The sequence below is a fragment of the Salvelinus alpinus genome, chromosome 20 (genome assembly GCF_045679555.1).
Source record: "Salvelinus alpinus chromosome 20, SLU_Salpinus.1, whole genome shotgun sequence".
Lineage (NCBI taxonomy): Eukaryota > Metazoa > Chordata > Actinopteri > Salmoniformes > Salmonidae > Salvelinus > Salvelinus alpinus.
In genome coordinates, this window is record NC_092105.1 from 36,379,040 (window position 1) to 36,398,811 (window position 19,772).

Genomic DNA, 19,772 nt, shown 5'->3' on the forward strand with positions numbered 1-19,772 from the left:
CTTTGCTGTGAAAATACTGCACAGAGCAGATGATTTCTGTCTGAGCTGGTCTCAATAGGTCATAAGGTTATTCTCTTTCATTTAAAATTTCTATATGGCAATATGTTAAAACAGAACAAAACTTGCTGAGAATGCACAGATTGTCGTGTCATTATATCAAGTGACACAGATTGGAGAGTAAAAGCCATTAAGTGACATTGGCTTTCATCATCAAATGACGCCCTTATGCTAAATATCATAAAGGACTGGTGTTTAGGCCTATTTCAGAATTTGATCAGATATTGATTGATTATGAAGTTCAATGTCTCATAAGTCACACAAATGGATGGATCTTTCCTAGGGAGCTAGTTTGCATCTCAGAATGACAATATTTCTTCCACATACCAGTGCCAACACCCTGACTGGCCAGAGCGGGGTGTGGTGACTCCATGCTCCTGTGCAGGGTTGCCACGGTGATGACCTTCCTCTTGTGGATACACAGCTTGGTGACATTCGCATCGGCTCTGGCATCCTCAGCAGTCCTCTGCTTGACAGCCGCCCCGGTGTCAAAGTTGAATATCTGAGGGGAGTGAAAGATGTTAGCGTCTGTGTGTGCCTACTCTTATCAATACACGTGTTACTTCCTCTCTCCTCCAGTCCTGGCTACAGTAAGAAGTCTGTTAGTGTTCAGTAGTGTGTGTAGTGCATTTTCCTTTGAACTTAATGACCCATCTACCAGGAGTGGCCCCACATTCAGGCTTGCTCACCTTATGAATGATGAGAGGACACTCCAGGCCACACTTACAGGTGCCATCAGTCAGCAGGTAGCTCTTCACCTGCTCCAGACAGGCTAGGACTAAGCCACTGGGACTGGAATGTGGAAGAGGAGAGATTGTGAGTGACCAATGTAACAGCATAGAACAACCATAGCTAAATAAAAAAGACAGTTTGCATCTGAAATGCCCCCCTATTCCCACAGTAGGCCTATAGTGGTTCTGGATAAAAGTAGTGCGCTATACGGGGGGGAATAAGGTACCATTTCGGACAAAACCATACACATTCAATTATATCAAATGACCTGGATAAAGTAGTCAGTCACAGCAAAAAAGCTAATCTCCCAAAACATAGGAGGAACACAATACCATGAAAACAGCTCACCTTTATAATGACAAGTGCCATCAGCTTAAAAGGCTTGGTTCGAAAGTAAAAAAAACACATTAATTTCAAACTCAATGAAATTAAGGGAGAGAAAAGCAGCTGGTGGGTGGAATTATGGTGCCATAAAACATGGCTCCCGACAGCATTTCATAGTTTTTCAGAGGACAATTTTCTCTGTATGAGACAGTCACTGATCTCAAACATTCTTCTGCTCAAGGCCATGTAGCCCAGATCTGCCCACCAGAGAGGGAATATACTTCATATGAAGAGGGAGGGAGGTAATATTAGACTCTCTGGAAGGTGTTATGCTTGATTAGCTCTGGTGTTGAAACACTTCCCTTCAACCCCATGGACAGAAAATGGATAGAAGTGACTTTTGTCTGCCTTTCAATAAAGGTCATGGACTACAGCATTAATGGTCAGCCTTATTAGGGTAAAAGACAGATATGACAAGTCGTTCCACCTCAAAAAGCACAAGAAAGAGGATTGTCACCCACCATCCCAGATTCATCTGAAATTGTTTCTGTAGTTAGAAACAGATAAGATAAGCATTCCTGCAACATTATTTTGTTGAAAGATAATTTTATCCCTGAAAAATTAAGTTAATTGATTGCAGCCAAATTGCCCATTTCAATTTGTTGGATTCGTAAACTACTCAATAAACATAGTACCAATCATCCGATTTGGACCGAACCTCTTCTTAACAAAGATTAAGACGTGAGGATTCCAAATTAATGGACAAAAGCTACCCATGGACCCCCCAAACCCCATACCAAGCCCACCCCAACGGCCAGTGTACAGTATCAGTTCTCTATGTTTAACAAGTAGTATGAAGCTGCGGCTTGGAGTACTGTTTATTCATACTATGTAATCTATTCATAGTGAGCTTGGTGATGTTTTTTCCCCCCACTGTTCAGAGAAATATGCCATATAAGTCGCTTGCCCCCCCCATAAATTAGTGTGAAAGTACCAGGTTTTGCCCTCTAGATGCCACTGTTCCTGCTATTGCCGCACCCCTTTATATATTTTTTTTAATCAATAAACACACCATATCAAATGGTAAGTTACATGAAAAATTGAGCAGAAGACAATTGGGTGAATATTAGAAATTGGTACTGTAGAAGGAAAGAGTTCATTACCTTAAGTTCCGATTGGGGAGACGAGAGACCACAGGCTAGTTTAAATAGAGGTAGAGCAGGTCTTACCTTATGTAGACAACCCCGCTGTGGGTGATTCTGCGCTGCCAACCTATAGGGACTTCAGCCGGGGGCGGCTTCCCCTCAGCACACAGCCCCTCCTTTGTTCTGTTCATTGTCCACTCCTTAGGTCCGCACAACTACACCCTTGCGATGTGAGATATCACAACTTTGTCAGAGAGCTCAGACTAGTGTGCGTCATCCTGGGGTCTCTCAGGAGTAAACTGACCAACCAGGAGAGGATGAGCTACAACAGCTTCGCTGATGGAACTGCCAACTGCCAATCACACCGTCGCCTGCCTCTTCCGTGGACAGGTTCACTGTGGAACCAGACTTTTGAGGCCCTTCGTCCCCATCCTGTTTATTGTCGACATGTTTAAAACCCCATTTTCATCAATGTCTTTGTGAGGAGGCCATGGTAGTGGTGGGGGGACCTGGGGACATTGGGATGAGTGGTCTGAGGGAACTTGAAGTAGAGTTGCCCAAGCTACCTCTCTCACAGACCAATGCAGACCAATGGAGACGTTTCACTTTCAGTTCACAGAATCTGCTATTGGACAAATCTGGATGGATCTGGTCATGATATGATGACGTGAGTTCTGGCTGACACTAACTGCAGCTGCTGCGACCTTAGAACTCATAGTTGCAGGATCCGCCAGCATGACATCATCCCAGAGTTGATAACGGATAAGAGCAGACACTGTCCCATATATTCCAACCTGAAAAACAAGTCAAAAGTAACACAATCAAATTGACTACAAACACTTTTGGGAATATATAACTATCCTACATAACAAAAGGAGTATTGATCTTATTGAGAAGAATATTCCTAAATATATCCCACACAAGACAGGAGTGATCCCTCATGAAACCCAGGATTTTCACAAAATGTAATCCATAGAATGAGTCGTCCTTTGGAAGGATTGTTGACATATTTTTGACATTTGTATCTAATAGCATAACTGGGAAATAATTACTCAAAGTTGGGATATTTATTGGATTTTGGCCTTACCCGGACCTCCTTTAAAAACTCCATGGTGTTTAATCTCTAGGTGCTACAAAGTCAATTGTTTTGGTGTCATATAAAGCTTTACAGCTCGATGTTTACTTTGTAGCACCTACAGATTAAACAGTAATATTTTAAACTTCAATAACTTTCATAATAACTCATTTATGAATATAATAAAATTCAACATTTTAGATGTAGATTTAAAAAATATATATTGTTAAACATAATATATTCTATAGGCATATCAAAGTTCCAGAGTGGGATCTCTGCTACTTTTAGAATTATGATCCAATTTGTAAGCATTGTCAACAGAGTGAATGGGAAAATGGATTCAAAATAGTTGCCCTCTGCTGGTGATTTGCAGGATGTGCAAAGGAGGGCTGTGGTTGGTTACATTGCCTACTATGCCAATTTATCTGTATAAAATGGGCCATAACTTTAAAACTATCAGAGATCCCACTCTGGAACTTTGATATGTCCGTAGAATATATTATGTTCAACAATATATTTAAAACATTTGTATTATTATTATTTATTTTTTTAATCGGTGTGGTGGGACCATTTCAGGTCCTCAGTGATGTGTACGCCAAGGAACTTGAAGCTTTTGACCCTCTCCACTGTGGCCCGTCGATGTGCATAAGGGCGTGCTCCCTCTTCGGTCTCCGCCAGGGCTCTAACCTCCTCCCTGTAGGCTGTCTCGTCGTTGTTGTTAATTAGGCCTACCACTGTCGGGTCATCAGCAAACGTGATGATTGAGTTGGAGTTGTGCATAGCCACGCAGTCATAGGTGAACAGGGAGTGCAGGAGCACCTGAGCACACACCCCTGTGGGGATAAGCATGGCGGAGGTGTTGCTGCCTACCCTCACCCCCTGGGGTCGGCCCGTCAGGAAGTCTAGGACCCGGTTGCACAGGGAGTTCAGACCCAGGGCCCTGAGCTAGGTGGGATGGGCGGTGTACACGTGGATCTGTATGCAAATTTACACGCTATTTGAAGTACTGTAGGGTTTTAGTAGTACTGTAGTGGTAGCTGTATTAGGGTATATGCTGAGTGAATGGTTACAAAATCATAATGGATGCCATCGTTTCAGGCACTGATGTCACTGAATACCGCTATAGGGCTTACTCATACTTAGACAGGCACTTTGCCGTGGTGACTACCTCCTCCCATCCCGTCCCCCTTTTTAATCAAGCCCTCCACGGGTCAATACCTTATGATGAGATCACCAGTGGCAACAAGACGGTAATATACAGGGGGGCTGTGCATTCTTTATTAGTTTTCTGTCTACCACAGCCATTTGTAGGTGGGTGGATTTGGAGGGCATAGTATTACATTTTTAATATTTTTTATTGTCTAATTTCAACAGGATACTTGCGATACTGTCATATGAATGGTCAAATCGGTCTCATATCTCTCATAACCATCAGAAACCTTGGGCCAAAAAGACATTGTGAATTCCCTTGCTGAAAGAGTAAGGGTGACAATGGGCTGCCCAGGGGCTGAAACACTCGATAGCCCTTTGTGTCTGCTGGACTGTGGAGTGCTCGGTTTTCGCCGCCTGGCCTGTCATACCGACAACTTATCCGTAACTCTGGGGCGAAATAAACATCAGCATTCTGGTATTGCATTACAGAGTGTGAATCACACTCGCTGTGCACTTCCTGTGACGGATGACTCATCCACACAGCCAAGCGTGCACAGAAAACGCTTGGAATTAAGGCTAGGGCTCCTTCCTTCGCCTAGATACCAATACCAAATGCCTTGGTATTAAATCAGAGTACAGCACTCACATAACACATCCATATAGAATTGCTCTATGTATGAGAGCAGTGTTGGTCAGAACTGTGGCACAGTCAGTCACCCTTGGGATGTCTGAAGAGGACAAACCGAGAAAAGCAAAGGCTAATATTCAGATCTGATTGCTAGCCTAGACACACTGTGCCATCCTTTATTTTCATAGTTGACTGAAACCTGCACAATGTCAACATAATCACAAGTATGGAAATAATATTGAATGTTTGTGTAATTTGAGGCTATACCATGTTTTACCCTACATAGTATGTGTGCCTGAAAACAAAAAAGGCACATTTTTGGAGCCTGATGGGCTTACTACTCCCTCCCACATGATAAATCACCCGCAAAAGAGTGCATAGCTCTCTAGTGTTCCACCACTGCTCCATAGCTTGGAGGGAAAAAGAGCGAGTTGAAAAATAGGCCAGTCTGTCTTGGATGCAAGGTAGCAGTCCCAAAGGGGGGTGTGGGAGGGCTCAGTGGTAGATTCAACAGCTCCAAATATTTTGGCAGTGTATAGTTTCAGAGACACAGTATCTCTACCTGTGATATTGTGAACAAACAATCCAATTCCATGCCAGATGAGAAAACGGTTGACCAAGTATAGTAGAACAAAATGTAATGAAGCCTTAATAACCATTGAGAGCTTAGCCAAAAATATTCCCTGAATAACTGAATGGAAAGCAGAAATACTCTGCCTAATCAGAAATCTGCTTCAATGTTTACAATGACAGACTCAAATGACACATGATTATAAAAACAGAAGGTGGAAATCCATTGCTGGCACATGCCAGATACATTTACCTGACAGCCTGACGCGTTACTGGACATTAGTAGTCTGTCTGTGATAAGTATGAGGTTGGAAGGCTTTCAAGGCCACAGTCAGAGGGGAAAGAAGTTAGTCTAGTACACACGGTTTACCTCAAGGGAAACAGTTTTAGAATTCACCAGTAGAATTCATTAAAACATTTCCCAAGGTTTAGCAGAGGCCTAATGTAGGCTACATAAAACTCTAGCATTAGGGAAAGGGGGATACCTAGTCAGTTGTACAACTGAATGCATTCAACTGAAATGTGTCTTCCGCATTTAACCCAACCCCTCTGAATCAGAGAGGTGCATGCAGGGGGCTGCCATAATCGACATCCACGTCTTCAGCGCCAGGGGAACAGTGGGTTAACTGCCTTGCTCAGAGGCAGAAAGACAGATTTTTACCTTGTCAGCTCGGGGATTCGATCCAGCAACCTTTCAGTTACTGGCCCAACGCGCTAACCATTAGACTTATGTTATTTCATACATTTAAAAAAATGTATTTCACCTTTATTTAACCAGATAAGTAAATTGATAACCAATTCTCATTTGGAATAACGACCAGGCCAAATGGCATAACATTGCAACAGTGAACAGGACAACACACAATACCAAACAAACAAACAAAAAAACACTACAGTGCATTCGGGAAGGTATTCAGACCCCTTGACTTTTTCCACATTTTGCTACATTACAGCCTTATTCTAAAATATATTAAATACATTTTCTTCATCAGACAATACCCCACAATGACAATGCAAAAACAGGTTTTTAGAATTTTTTTGCAAATATATAAAAACTGAAATACCTTATTTAGATCAGTATTCAGACCCTTTGCTGAGACTCGAATTTGAACTCAGGTGCATTCGGTTTCCATTGATCAACCTTGAGATGTTTCTACAACTTGGGAGTCCATCTGTGGTCAAGTCAATTCAAAACCAAGCCATGAGGTCGAAGGAATTGTCCGTAGAGCTCCGAGACAGGATTGTGTTGAAGGAACAGATCTGGGGAAGGGTACAAAAAGTGGCCTTAATCGTTCTTAAATGGAAGAAGTTTGGAACCACCAAGACTTTCCTAGAGCTGGCCGCTTGGCCAAAATGAGCAATCGGGGGATAAGGGCCTTGGTCAGGCAGGTGACCAAGAACCCGATGGTCACTGACAGAGCTCCAGAGTTCCTCTGTGGAGATGGGAGAACCTTCCAGAAGGACAACCATTTATGCAGCACTCCACCAAATCAGCCCTTTACGCTAGAGTGGCCACACGGAAGCCACTCCTCAGTAAAAGGCACATGACAGCCCACTTGTAGATTGCCAAAAGGCACCTAAAGACTCTCAGACCATGAGTAACAAGTTTCTCTGGTCTGATGAAACCAAGACTGAAGTCTTTAGCCTGAATGCCAAGTGTCACGTCTGGAGGAAACCTGGCACCATCCCTACGGTGAAGCATGGTGGTGGCAGCATCAAGCTGTAGGTATATTTTTCAGTGGCAGGGACTGAGAGACTAGTCAGGGTCGAGGCAAAGATGAACAGAGCAAAGCACAGAGAGATCCTTAATGAAAACCTGCTCCAGAGCGCTCAGGACCTCAGACTGGGGTGAGGGTTAACCTTTCTAAAAAAAACTATTTTTGATTTGTCATAATGGGATGTTGTGTAGATTGATGAGAAAAATTCAATTTTAGGATAATGCTGTAATGTAACAAAATGTGAAAAAAGTCAAGGAGTCTGAATACTTTACGAATGCACTGTATATACAAAGGAAAGGTACCAATTCATCAACTATACAATGAGACACATTCACAGTAGGTTAGAGCAAAGACCACGATAACTGGCCAAAAAAATGGCAACAGAGCATACTTAAATCATGAGCAGGTACATTAATAAGCTAGCAGCTGGGCATGTCAAAAACCCCATGAGCACTAACATGTGAATGTCATAGGAGCACATCAAATTTGGAGTCAAATTAATTAAATTAACCATTTTCCCATCCTAAAAAATAGGAATAATCAAAGGCTTTGGATTTCTTGTCAAACTGAAGGAAAAGGTGGTCTTAGAAAACATTTAGCAGAAAGTCTTAAGGCATTAGAAATAAATCAAAACATAATAATATTGAAGACCCCTGCCAACTAATGTCTTTATATTTCGTTTTGTTGAAATATTTAGTTTGTGACCCGTTTCAAGAAGCTAGGCGTATGTCGCATGCCACTACCTTACAAGAGGCATAACATGTTTGTTTTTTTTGCTTTTCAAAATGTGTTTTTTTTGGCAGAAATGCCTTCCGGAACATGTGAACTTTCATGTGCCTTATTAACAAACGTGTATCCCATCTGTAAATACGAATACAATTGTTAAATTATGAGCCTAGTTGGTTTAACCACAGAAAAAAGACAGGAACCTTCCCGTTAGCCATGATTGGCTGACATAATGGATGGGCTGGACATGCCAAGAGAGGAGTTTGGATTGCTGCCATGTATCACACTTCTGCCTATAACATGAGCTGCTCAGTATGTGTATTTTTATTTTATTTTTATTTTTAGAAAGATATAAGGTTAGCCATGGATCTGCAAAAGTGTTGCTACTGCTCTCAACAACATTGCTGCCTATGCTTTGTCAATGTTGCCTAAATTTAAGTGGGAAAAAGTTGTGATGGTCAGTGTGAACCCGGAGTGACTTGACACAACAATGGGCCAAAAAAGCTGTAGCTAGCTACAAACCAAACAGAAAAGACACGCTGCCGTGAAGCTTTCATCCATGTATACAGGTAAGTGTAACTACGTTTTCAGATATTATACGTTTCAAATGTTGTAGCTAGCGAACATTAGCTTAATGGCTCGCTAACTAGCATTACGTGTATGATCTGTGTAGTAATAATATTAGTATCTCCAAAAGCAATTTGCATGGCTAGTTATAGCTTACTGTTAGCTAGCTAGCTAACATTGAACCTAGTTGGTTAGCTTTAGCAACCTGCATACTCCAGCATTTCTTGCAGTGGCTAGCTATGGCAATCCGTTTGTACCGTAGCTATGGGTTGAGATTATGGTTAATTAAAAGCCATAATGTATGTATAAACAAAAGACTCCACTAAGGAAGACAATTACATGATTACATGACTCATCAAGTTAGCCAGGTGTGTCTGGGGGTGATGATGGCCATCTATTGTATTTCATGAACATGTGTAATTGTCTAGACAATAGTGACCCATCCACTTAGCATTTCTTTCACATGACCCATCAATTTTGTGTCTGGGTAAGCATCATATAATAACTTAAAAATATTGATACAATATTTCTACCAGAACACTTTCAAAGTCAGATTAGGATATAGGCCAAGGGCTAGATAAAGTGTAATTTTACCTGGAGTTTTTCTTTATTGTAAAGAGATGGGTGGGGCTAAGGCTTAAGCGGGTTTGAACGATGCTGAATAGGTGTTGACAAAGAGCTCTCCAGTAGGTGTACCAAAACATTCAAGGGCCAAATTCTAAAAAGGAGTTACAAGTTTGTCAACTTTAAAAGCAGAATTACTTTCCCATTATTCCTCAACTGCAGTGTATGATACCATTTTGTAGATCCGAGTCTCTACTTTTATCCAATGTAAAAAAGACAACTTCAAATTTTGCTACATAAGACCGAATCGAGGCGGTGGGTCACATTTGCCTTCTGTAAGTTTTAGATAGACAGAGACAGACAGAGCCAGACAGACACACTTGAAGTCAGAAGTTTAAGTACACTTTGGTTAGGTTTTTCAAACACTCAACAATTTCTTGTTAACAAACTACAGTTTTGGCAAGTCGGTTAGGACATTACTTTGTGCATGACACAAGTAATTGTTTATAGACCGATTATTTCACTATATCACAATTCCAGTGGGTCAGAAGTTGACTGTGCCTTTAAACAGCTTGGAAAATTCCAGAAAAAGATGTCATGGCTTTAGAAGCTTCTGATAGGCGAATTGACATCTTTTGAGTCAATTGGAGGGGTACCTGTGGATGTTTTTCAAGGCCTACCTTCAAACTCATAGCCTCTTTGCTTGACAGCATGGGAAAATCAAAAGAAATCAGCCAAAACCTCAGAAAAAAAAATTGTAGACCTCCACAAGTCTGGTTCATTCTTGGGAGCAATTTCCAAACGCATGAAGGTACCACGTTCATCTGTACAGACAATAGTACGCAAGTATAAACACCATGGTACCACGCAGCCGTCATACCTCTCCGGAAGGAGACGTGTTCTGTCTCCTAGAGATGAACGTACTTTGGTGCGAAAAGTGCAAATCAATCCCAGACCAACAGCAAAGGACCCTGTGAAGTGCTTTGAAAGGTTGGTAATGGCTCACATCAACACCATTATCCCAGAAACCCTAGACCCACTCCAATTTGCATACCGCCCAAACAGATCCACAGATGATGCAATCTTTATTGCACTCCACATTGCCCTTTCACACCTGGACAAAAGGAACACTTATGTGAGAATGCTATTCATTGACTACAGCTCAGCGTTCAACACCATAGTACCCTCAAAGCTCATCACTAACCTAAGGATCCTGGGACTAAACACATCCCTCTGCAACTGGATCCTGGAATTCCTGATGGGCCGCCCCCAGGTGGTGAGGGTAGGTAGCAACACATCTGCCACGCTGATCCTCAACACTGGAGCTCCTCAGGGGTGCGTGCTCAGTTCCCTCCTGTACTCCCTGTTCACCCACGACTGCATGGCCAGGCACGACTCCAACGCCATCATTAAGTTTGCAGACGACACAACGACGAGACAGCCTATAGGGAGGAGCTCAGAGACATGGTCGGGTGGTGCCAGAATAACAACTTATCCCTGAACGTAACCAAGACTAAGGAGATGATTGTGGACAACAGGAAAGGGAGGACCGAGCACGCCCCCATTCTCATCGACGGGGCTGTAGTGGAGCATGTTGAGAGCTTCAGTTCCTTGGTGTCCACATCACCAACAAACTAGAATGGTCCAAACACACCAAGATAGTCGTGAAGAGGGCACGACAAAGCCTATTCCTCCTCAGGAAACTAAAAAGATTTGGCATGGGTCCTGAGATCCTCAAAAGGTTCTACAGCTGCAAATTCGAGAGCATCCTGACTGATTGCATTACTGCCTGGTACGGCAATTACTCGGCTTCTGACCACAAGGCACTACAGAGGGTAGTGCGTACGGCCCAGTACATCACTGGGGCTAAGCTGCCTGCCATCCAGGACCTCTACACCAGGCGGTGTCAGAGGAAGGCCCAAAAAATTGGCAAAGACCCCAGCCACCCCAGTCATAGACTGTTCTCTCTACTACCGCATGGCAAGCGGTACCGGCGTGCCATGTCTAGGACAAAAAGGCTTCAGTTTTTACCCCCAAGCCATAAGACTCCTGAACAGGTAATCAAATGGCTACCCGGACTATTTGCATTGTGTGACCCCCCAACCCCTCTTTAATTAACTTCTTATGGCTGCAATCCCGGTAACGGGATGATATGACAACAGCCAGTGAAAGTGCAGGGCGCCAAATTCAAAACAGAAATCTCATAATTAAAATTCCTCAGACATACAGTGGGGAGAACAAGTATTTGATAACCTGCAAAATCGGCAGTGTTTCCTACTTACAAAGCATGTAGAGGTCTGTCATTTTTTATCATAGGTACACTTCAACTGTGAGAGACGGAATCTAAAACAAAATCCAGAAAATCACATTGTATGATTTTTAAGTAATTAATTTGCATTTTATTGTATGACATAAGTATTTGATACATCAGAGAAGCAGAACTTAATATTTGGTACAGAAACCTTTGTTTGCAATTACAGAGATCATACTGTAGTTCTTGACCAGGTTTGCACACACTGCAGCAGGGATTTTGGCCCACTCCTCCATACAGACCTTCTCCAGATCCTTCAGGTTTCAGTAAACATGATCAAACATGATCAAACTGAGATCTTACCATCATTCTGTTATCAAACTTTACATATGCACTCTGAGTAAAATGTGTTTTTGTAAAATGTTCAGTGCAAATTGTAAAAAGTCCTTGTGCATAGAGTTATGGTTTGTTGAACTTTGCAATCAATGGTTTTTGTTCACATAATTTTAAAGTGAAAGATCTGAGTCTCTGTTAAAGTGAAAGTGCATAGCTCAGGTAATATGTTTTTGAAGGAGTGTGGTGGGATGAATGTGTCAAGTTTGAGGGTCTTTCGCAGCTCATTCCAGTCATTGTCGGCAAAAAACTGGAATAAATGACAGCCAAAGGAAGTGCGGGCTTTGGGAATGACCAGTGTGATATATCTACCAGAGCACAGGTTGCTATTGGTAGTGGAGATGGAGTGAGCTGAGGTAGAGAGGGGACTTATCTATGAGGTACTTGTAAATAAATTGGCCTTCTTACTGGTCAACGGATGCTGTTACCACAGCAAAATGAAAGCCGTAGAGACAACTAGGAATGCAATACTCAGTGCCATCTCCATTCTAATACGATGGTTGAAGCATCTTCTCATTGTATCACAGCAAAATGATAGCAGTCTGCCCATCCGCCCAGAAGAGAAAGCCAGGTGAGGTAATGAGTCAACCCTTTTAACTAGATTAAACTGAGACACCCCTCCATCAACAGACAGCAGAGCCTCAGTTTCATTAGTTTCCATGGTACGTATGAAAGAGCACCTCTGCCTTGTGTATCATGAAGGATTCCCACATCTCCCATAAACAAAATGTCATTGAATTGGTTTTGCTGTGTTGTGCCATAATTGGAAAGGATTCTGCATCCACATATAAGATTTATGAAACATGGAAAGTAATAAGCGGTCCGGCGGGATGTAGCCTTTTGTTGTGCTATGAGAGCTTAAACTTCCTCCCAATAGGCTTGGTGGGTATACCGGAGTATTGTAAATAGCCACGGGATCGTTTTTCAATACAGTCAAAACTATTTCTTTGTCGCTACTTTTTAAGTAAAAACCTGCAGTCAACTTGTGTAATATGTTAGGAGATAAAGCAGATCACGATCATTTCACCTATCACTGTATTTTACACTATGAAGATAACCGGTAGTCCCCAGTCACATGGTTGTTCGTTTACAAGCACACAATGACAAGACCGGAGCCTTAAGAGTCACTCACTGTTGTCCAGCGCACACCAGGTGATCTAGTTAACTTCTCTAGGATAGGGGGCAGCATTTTCACTTTTGAATAAATAGCATGCCCAATTTCAACTTCCTTCTACTCATCCCCAGAATATAAGATATGCATTATTATTAGATTTGGATAGAAAACACTCTGAAGTTTCTAAAACTGTTTGAATCATGTCTGTGAGTATAACACAACTTATGTAGCAGGCAAAACCCCGAGGACTAACCATTCAGATTTTCTTTTCTTTTTTTGAGGTCACTGTCTGTTCAATGGGTTTTCATTGGGATACTAGATTTCTAAGGGACTTGTTTGCAGTTCCTACCGCTTCCACTGGATGTCACCAGTCTTTGGAAATTGGTTGAGGTTATTCCTTTGTGCAATGAAGAAGTAAGGCCATCTTGAATCAGTGTAACGTTATGTGTACTATTTGAGAGTTGCGCAAGCCTAGAAAAGTAGCGTTAGTTTGTTGTCCTCCTGTATTGAAAACAGATAGACCCGTCTTCAATTTGATCGATTATTAACGTTTAAAAATACCTAAAGTTGTATTACAAAAGTAGTTTGAAATGTTTTGGCAAAGTCAAAATTTAACTTTTGAGATATTTTGTAGTGACGTTGCGCAAATTGGAAGCTGTTTTTTTTGGGATCAAACGCGCCAAATAAATTGACATTTTGGATATATATGGATGGAATTAATTGAACAAAAGGACCATTTGTAATGTTTATGGGACATATTGGAGTGCCAACAAAAGAAGCTTGTCAAAGGTAAGGCATGATTTATATTTTATTTCTGCGTTTTGTGTTGCGCCTGCTGGGTTGAAATATGCTACACTCTCTTTGTTTACTGTTGTGCTATCATCAGATAATAGCATCTTATGCTTTCGCCGAAAAGCCTTTTTGAAATCTGACATGTTGGGTGGATTCACAACGAGTGTAGCTTTAATTTGGTATCTTACATATGTGATTTAATGAAAGTTAGATTTTTATATCATTTTATTTGAATTTGGCGCTCTGCATTTTCCCTGGCTTTTTCGCAAGCGTCCCACATATCCCAGAGAGGTTAACCATTTCACATGTGACTTCCAAATATCTCTAATGATCGCCCCAGAAGTAGCCCATTTCAGCATTGCGGGCAATTTATGTCTGAGGCTTTACTGAGCCAGACAAACTTCTCACTTCGAATAGAGCCCACACACTTCACCAATGTTTCCGCAGATCAAGTATGCAGACATTTGCACAGTCTTGCACGAATTGACACATTTTCTGGCTGGTGCTCACATTGCCATTACTTATTATTTGTAAGGAAAAAAATAACTTTGGACATGTATGCGTTCCTATCAAAGTAAGTGCATTATTTTCTGTATATATCATGTTGTCGTTTCTACTGTAGCATGAAGAATGTATGTATTTACAGTTTTATTCACGTTTTCAAGTAATGGTGACAAATAATGCATTCCGATTATTGCATAGAATGTAATGGACACCTATGATGTGTGTAAAATACTTTTTTGAAAGTTTTACTGATTATAATGAGCTAACGCTAAGCTATTTGCCAGCTATGTGTGGCGCCATGTTTGTTGACATAACACAATGCATTCTGGGTGTCACGTAAACATCTGTCAGACTAAAGATTTTATAATGAGGTGAAGGAATGGTTCACTCATCTTTCAGGGTAAACTTCCGGAAGTGAATGAAGGGAAGTGAATGATCGTAGACGACATATCCTCTTCAACATGCATATTTGCAAACAGACCAAACTAATTTTGTCTCTATCTTTGGTTGACACAAAAAACCAACGGCGCGCACAAACTACCCATCGTCAGATTACTTTCGATTTCTACAAAGTGTTTTACTCAATTATTTGGATCAATGAGCTCACCCGTGATGTGATGAATTATAAATAGTAATTGCTATTAGATAATCCATATTGTGGTTTCTGTCAGCTAAGAGTTGTCTAAATATGACCTCGTGTTACATCAATATTTCCTCAGTTAGCGCTAGGACTAATGTAACCTACATTTTCTGGTTTGGATGAATGCGTTATGCTGTCATTACTTCGGTGAATGTCTGAATATTGCATTCAGGACATAACCTTGTAAGGACTGTGTTTGTGCAAAATGTTTTTGTGAAAAAACAGTGAGGCTAGCTCAAATGCTGACTGTTCGGTCAATTGAAGCTGGACGTTCTAATCAAACCGGTTTGAGCGTACGCTGCAGGGACCATTGTAGAATGATCACACCCGTTTGTTGGTATGTGGGAAAAGGTTAAAGTATGGAAGTCACAACTAAATGTTTGCCTGCTAGATATCTTATAACTATTAAGTTTAACTGTCTAGAATGTGCTAAATGCTCTGCAGTTTTGCATTTGGTTTGTTATTAATAGGTGGTGAGCTGAAGCATCGCATCTGCTTTAGTTTTTGAGATGATCAGTCCTCGGTGAGGGTGAAGCTGGTTTTTACATAATGTACATTTACTTATTTATTCTGACCACATTTCCATTTGTTAGCAAAGTCAATTATTTTCTCAAAATACTTACTTCATGTTTGCTAGCCGGACATGCAAATGCTACCAAATACTAAACAGCAAACCAATCAAAACTTGTGTACTATCCAGGTACCCTCTCTGCTGATCACGTCTGCCACTCAAGTTCTCCGTATCGAAGGTATAAAACACAGCTGATGACATGGGTAAAGTATTTGTTATATTTGTAACCTATTTAGTTATAGAAAATTGAAACCAACAATGCAGACTGTAAAATAACAGATTTTGCTACATTACAGCCTTATTCTAAAATATATTAAAATTGTTCCCCCCCACCCTCATAAATCTACACACAATAGACCATCTAACTCATCTAACTCATTAAAAAAGACACGATGGTCTTTAACCCTATTAGCCAAAGTAAGAAAACGAGATGAGAAATTATTTCTTGATAAACATGATAGGACAATGCAGAGATAAAGAGAGTTTGATGGCTCTTGGTGAACAGATAAAAACCTTAAAGGCGAAATTCAACAATTACAGGAGGCAAGGGTGATAAAGGCAGACTTGGCCCCCAACTGTGGGTCCGTTGTTCCCTCAATCTACCCTCAGGCTGAGTTGCGCAAAGCAGATCAGGTTTCAAGCATCTGGTCAACACTGCCTGGCTTTGAGTCAACAGATTCTGACAGCGGTGACAAACGATGTCTTAGGCCAACCAGAACACAGGCTTTTAAAGGGAGTAAAGACAAACCCCCGGTGACCGAAATTACACACAAATCAGCATCTCCAAAACAGTTGGATGAATGGTCAAAGACTTTGAAGCATCCACGAGATGTGGGTATGAAGACATGGGACCATTTAAAGTGATATCAGAAACTCTACAATCTAAATCCTTATGATGGGTTATAGTTGTTTGCCTTTGTTTTGAACAACCATGATCATGGCATACTTGAAGAAAAGGATTATAGAGCTGTGGGTGGTGAAGAGCAAGATGTGGCCGATGGATGGAGAGCCATACATGTTTTCCTTAAGGGTCTGACCAATGCAACCACCAATTGGGGAGAGATAACCAAATGTGCCCAAAAAACGAAAGAGCCGTTTGTTGAATTTGAAGAAAGGTTCAGAGCAGAGGTGGATAGACACAGTGGGTTACCCGGCATGGAAGATGAAGATGCACTCAACATCAGTTGATGCAAGCCATACACAACGATTTGCGCAAAACTTTTGTTCCATAACTAGTGACTGGGAGAGACAAAACTACAGCGACATCATTGACAGGCTGTCACTACTGGACAGAGACATCAATCAACATAATAAACCAGCTGTTTGAGTTGTCTGTCAGAGTTGTGCAGATTACAAGTAAACCCAACAACCTTACCCGTTCAGCGGAAGAGAAACCTGGTATGTCATTATTGCGGGATTTCTGGTCACTGGCAAGGAGAATGTCAGAAAAGAAAACATGTTCTTATTAGGAATGGCCAGGAGAAGCAGGGTCCGTCTAGGGGAAAATGGAAACAGGACAACAGCAGCCCCAACGACACAATGCTGAGTCAGAAATGTAAGAAGCTTTCTCCGGCTAAGAAGCAGAGCTTGCTGGATGCTGTGGAGGTAAACCAACAGACCCCCTCTTACGTCCCATCTCAGCTGGTGTACATATGAAATCGGATGGAATATATGTGAACATGGTTAACAACTTTGCAGTAGATTGTTTAGTAGATACGGGTGCTGATGTCACTCTATTGCCCATATATTATGCAAAACATGTCCTCAGTACACGGGCAAGAAGATGAGAGCAACAGGAGTGGGGGGGGGGGGGGGGGGGGTGCACAACACTTCACCGGGGGCAAACTACCTCCAGGACACCTACACCACCCGATGTCACAGGCAGGCCAAAAAGATCATCAAGGACAACAACCACCCGAGGTCAGTACCGGTGCATCAAAGCTGGGACCGAGAGACTGAAAAGCAGCTTCTAGGCCATCACTGACATTGAGTGGCTGCTGCCAACATACTGACTCAAATCTGTAGCCACTTAATAATTAAAAATTGGATGTAATAAATGTATCACTAGTCACTTTAAACAATGCCACTTTATATCATGTTAACATACCCTACATTACTCATCTCATATGTATATACTGTACTCTATACCATCTACTGCATCTTGCCTATGCCGTTCGGCCATCACTCATCCATATATTTATATGTACATATTCTTATTCATTCCTTTACACTTGTGTGTATAAGGTAGTTGTTGTGAAATTGTTAGATATTACTGCATGGTCGGAACTAGAAGCCCAAGCATTTCGCAACACTCGCATTAACATCTGCTAACTATGTGTATGTGACCAATAAAATTTGATTTGATTTATCAATGTCTATTGGTTATTATGCAACTTGACTCTACACTGAACGTTTCTGCAGGGAAGGTGACGTGGCAAATTAGACAACTGCAGGGATCTACAGTTCAGAACCATCCTATTTTGGACCACGAAGAAAAACGAGTGTGGAACTTTGGATATGGAACCAGTGTGCTTGACAGGTGTTGCCCCACCTTGCACAAAACAATATCCCATTATCAAGGAAGCTATGGCCGCTACTTTCTTTTTTTTGGTTAGAGATCTATGGGACATGGGTATAGTTGAAAAGACACATTCTGCCTCCAATAGCCCAGTGAAAAAAATCAAGTAGTTACTGGCGAGTGACACTGGACTACAGGAATGCAAATGAAGCCATCTCCAAGCTCACTCCACTGGTGGCTGACACCTCAACCATTCCCCCCCCCCCCCCATTGTCACCTGCTCACTCTGTGTTCTCAGTCATAGATATGGCTAATGGGTTCTGGTCGGTACCCTTACATCCAGAGGTCCGTCCATGGCTTGCTTTTTCTGTGGGTGGTCAACAGTACCAGTGGACTAGGACTCCTATGGGCCTTTATAATAGTTATTCGATTTACCATCAGGCATTGCAGCGACATTAAGATCTTCCTCCGATGTCATCTGTTGTCATACAATATGTTGATGATATATTGTTAGCGTCAGAAGATGAGGAAACACATGCCAAGAATCTAAAATCACTTGCATGCCAAAGGCCATAAAGCTAGCCCTGATAAGGCCCAACTCATGCAATCACAGGTTATCTACCTCGGTCAACTGGTCTTACAGGGAAAAAGAGAGATGACAATGTCGTACTGCTGCCATACAAGCTGCCAAGGAGCCCACTACTATTAAAGAACTTCGCTTCTTCCTGGGTTTGTGCAACTACAACAGATGCTGGGTGGACTCCTTCGCCGAAATTGCACATCCCCTTAACCCTTAAGGATCGGACCCTTTTTTTCAATTTTCGCCTAAAATGACCTACCCAAATTTAACGACCTCCTCAAGGGAGACACTGATTCAAAAGACTCTGTAGCCTTCACGGAAGAACAGAAAGAGGTTTTTGGCAAGCTAAATCTAGCTCTGTCATCAGTGCCGGCTTTCGGCATTCCGGACTCAGGCCAACCTTTCACCCTCTTTGTGGCTGAAAAAAATGGCTACATGACCTCAGTGATGACAAGACCATGGCCATTGCCAGAAACCCGTAGGCTACTATTCGAAGAAACTGGATGATGTGGCATTGGGATGGGGTCCCTGTCTGAGCTATGCAGGCTACTTACGTTGCTGTGTCGATGGTTGCATCGCTTGTTCTCGACCAACAGCTTACCATCAAGTGTCCACATGCTGTACATACTCTTTTGACAATGAATCGAGCTGCACAGGTCACAGCTGCTCGTTGGAACAAGTGGTCGACTGTGTTGGAGGCTCCTAACATCATCATACAATGTGGCACACCATGTAATCCAGCTAATCTGATGTTTCCTCCAGATACCACATTACCTGAACACGACTGTTGTGAGTTGGTTTTGGATCAGCTCTCTGATTGGTTTACTGTGGTGACACAGAGCCACTCTTTGGGATACATTAGTGTGGACAAGATAGTTTATCCTGGTGCGCAGAAAGAGGCTGAGGCTGTCGTGGCAAAATGCAACATTTGATGAACCCTACAGGACGATGGAGGATTCCAAAAGAGAAGACAACAACGACATACGGGCGAAATAATATATTATACACACACACAGCAATTATTCTCGAATGAGCGGCCGTTCATGTGCAAAGTATTAGCATTTCAATGAATATAATTATAGACTGTGTGTAGTGAATCCATTTGTCTTTCCCGCTCTCAGTCCCACCCCTTTCCTTTTGTCTACAAAGCT

The 19,772-nt window shown here is 41.9% G+C and overlaps 1 protein-coding gene across 5 annotated transcripts in view; it reads right to left on the reverse strand.

Moving 5' to 3' along the window:
- LOC139546769 (methyl-CpG-binding domain protein 5-like) overlaps window positions 1–19,772 on the reverse strand; it is a 52,798-nt gene that overhangs the window by 14,738 nt on the left and 18,288 nt on the right. For all 5 annotated transcript variants that reach the window (XM_071355533.1, XM_071355534.1, XM_071355535.1 and 2 more), the window contains exons 2-4: window positions 2,343–3,052; window positions 747–849; window positions 385–559 (exon numbers count right to left, since the gene is read on the reverse strand). In XM_071355533.1, coding sequence (XP_071211634.1) covers window positions 385–559; window positions 747–849; window positions 2,343–2,449 — 385 coding nt within the window. In that variant the 5' untranslated portion in view covers window positions 2,450–3,052. The remainder of the gene's footprint in view (window positions 1–384; window positions 560–746; window positions 850–2,342; window positions 3,053–19,772) is intronic.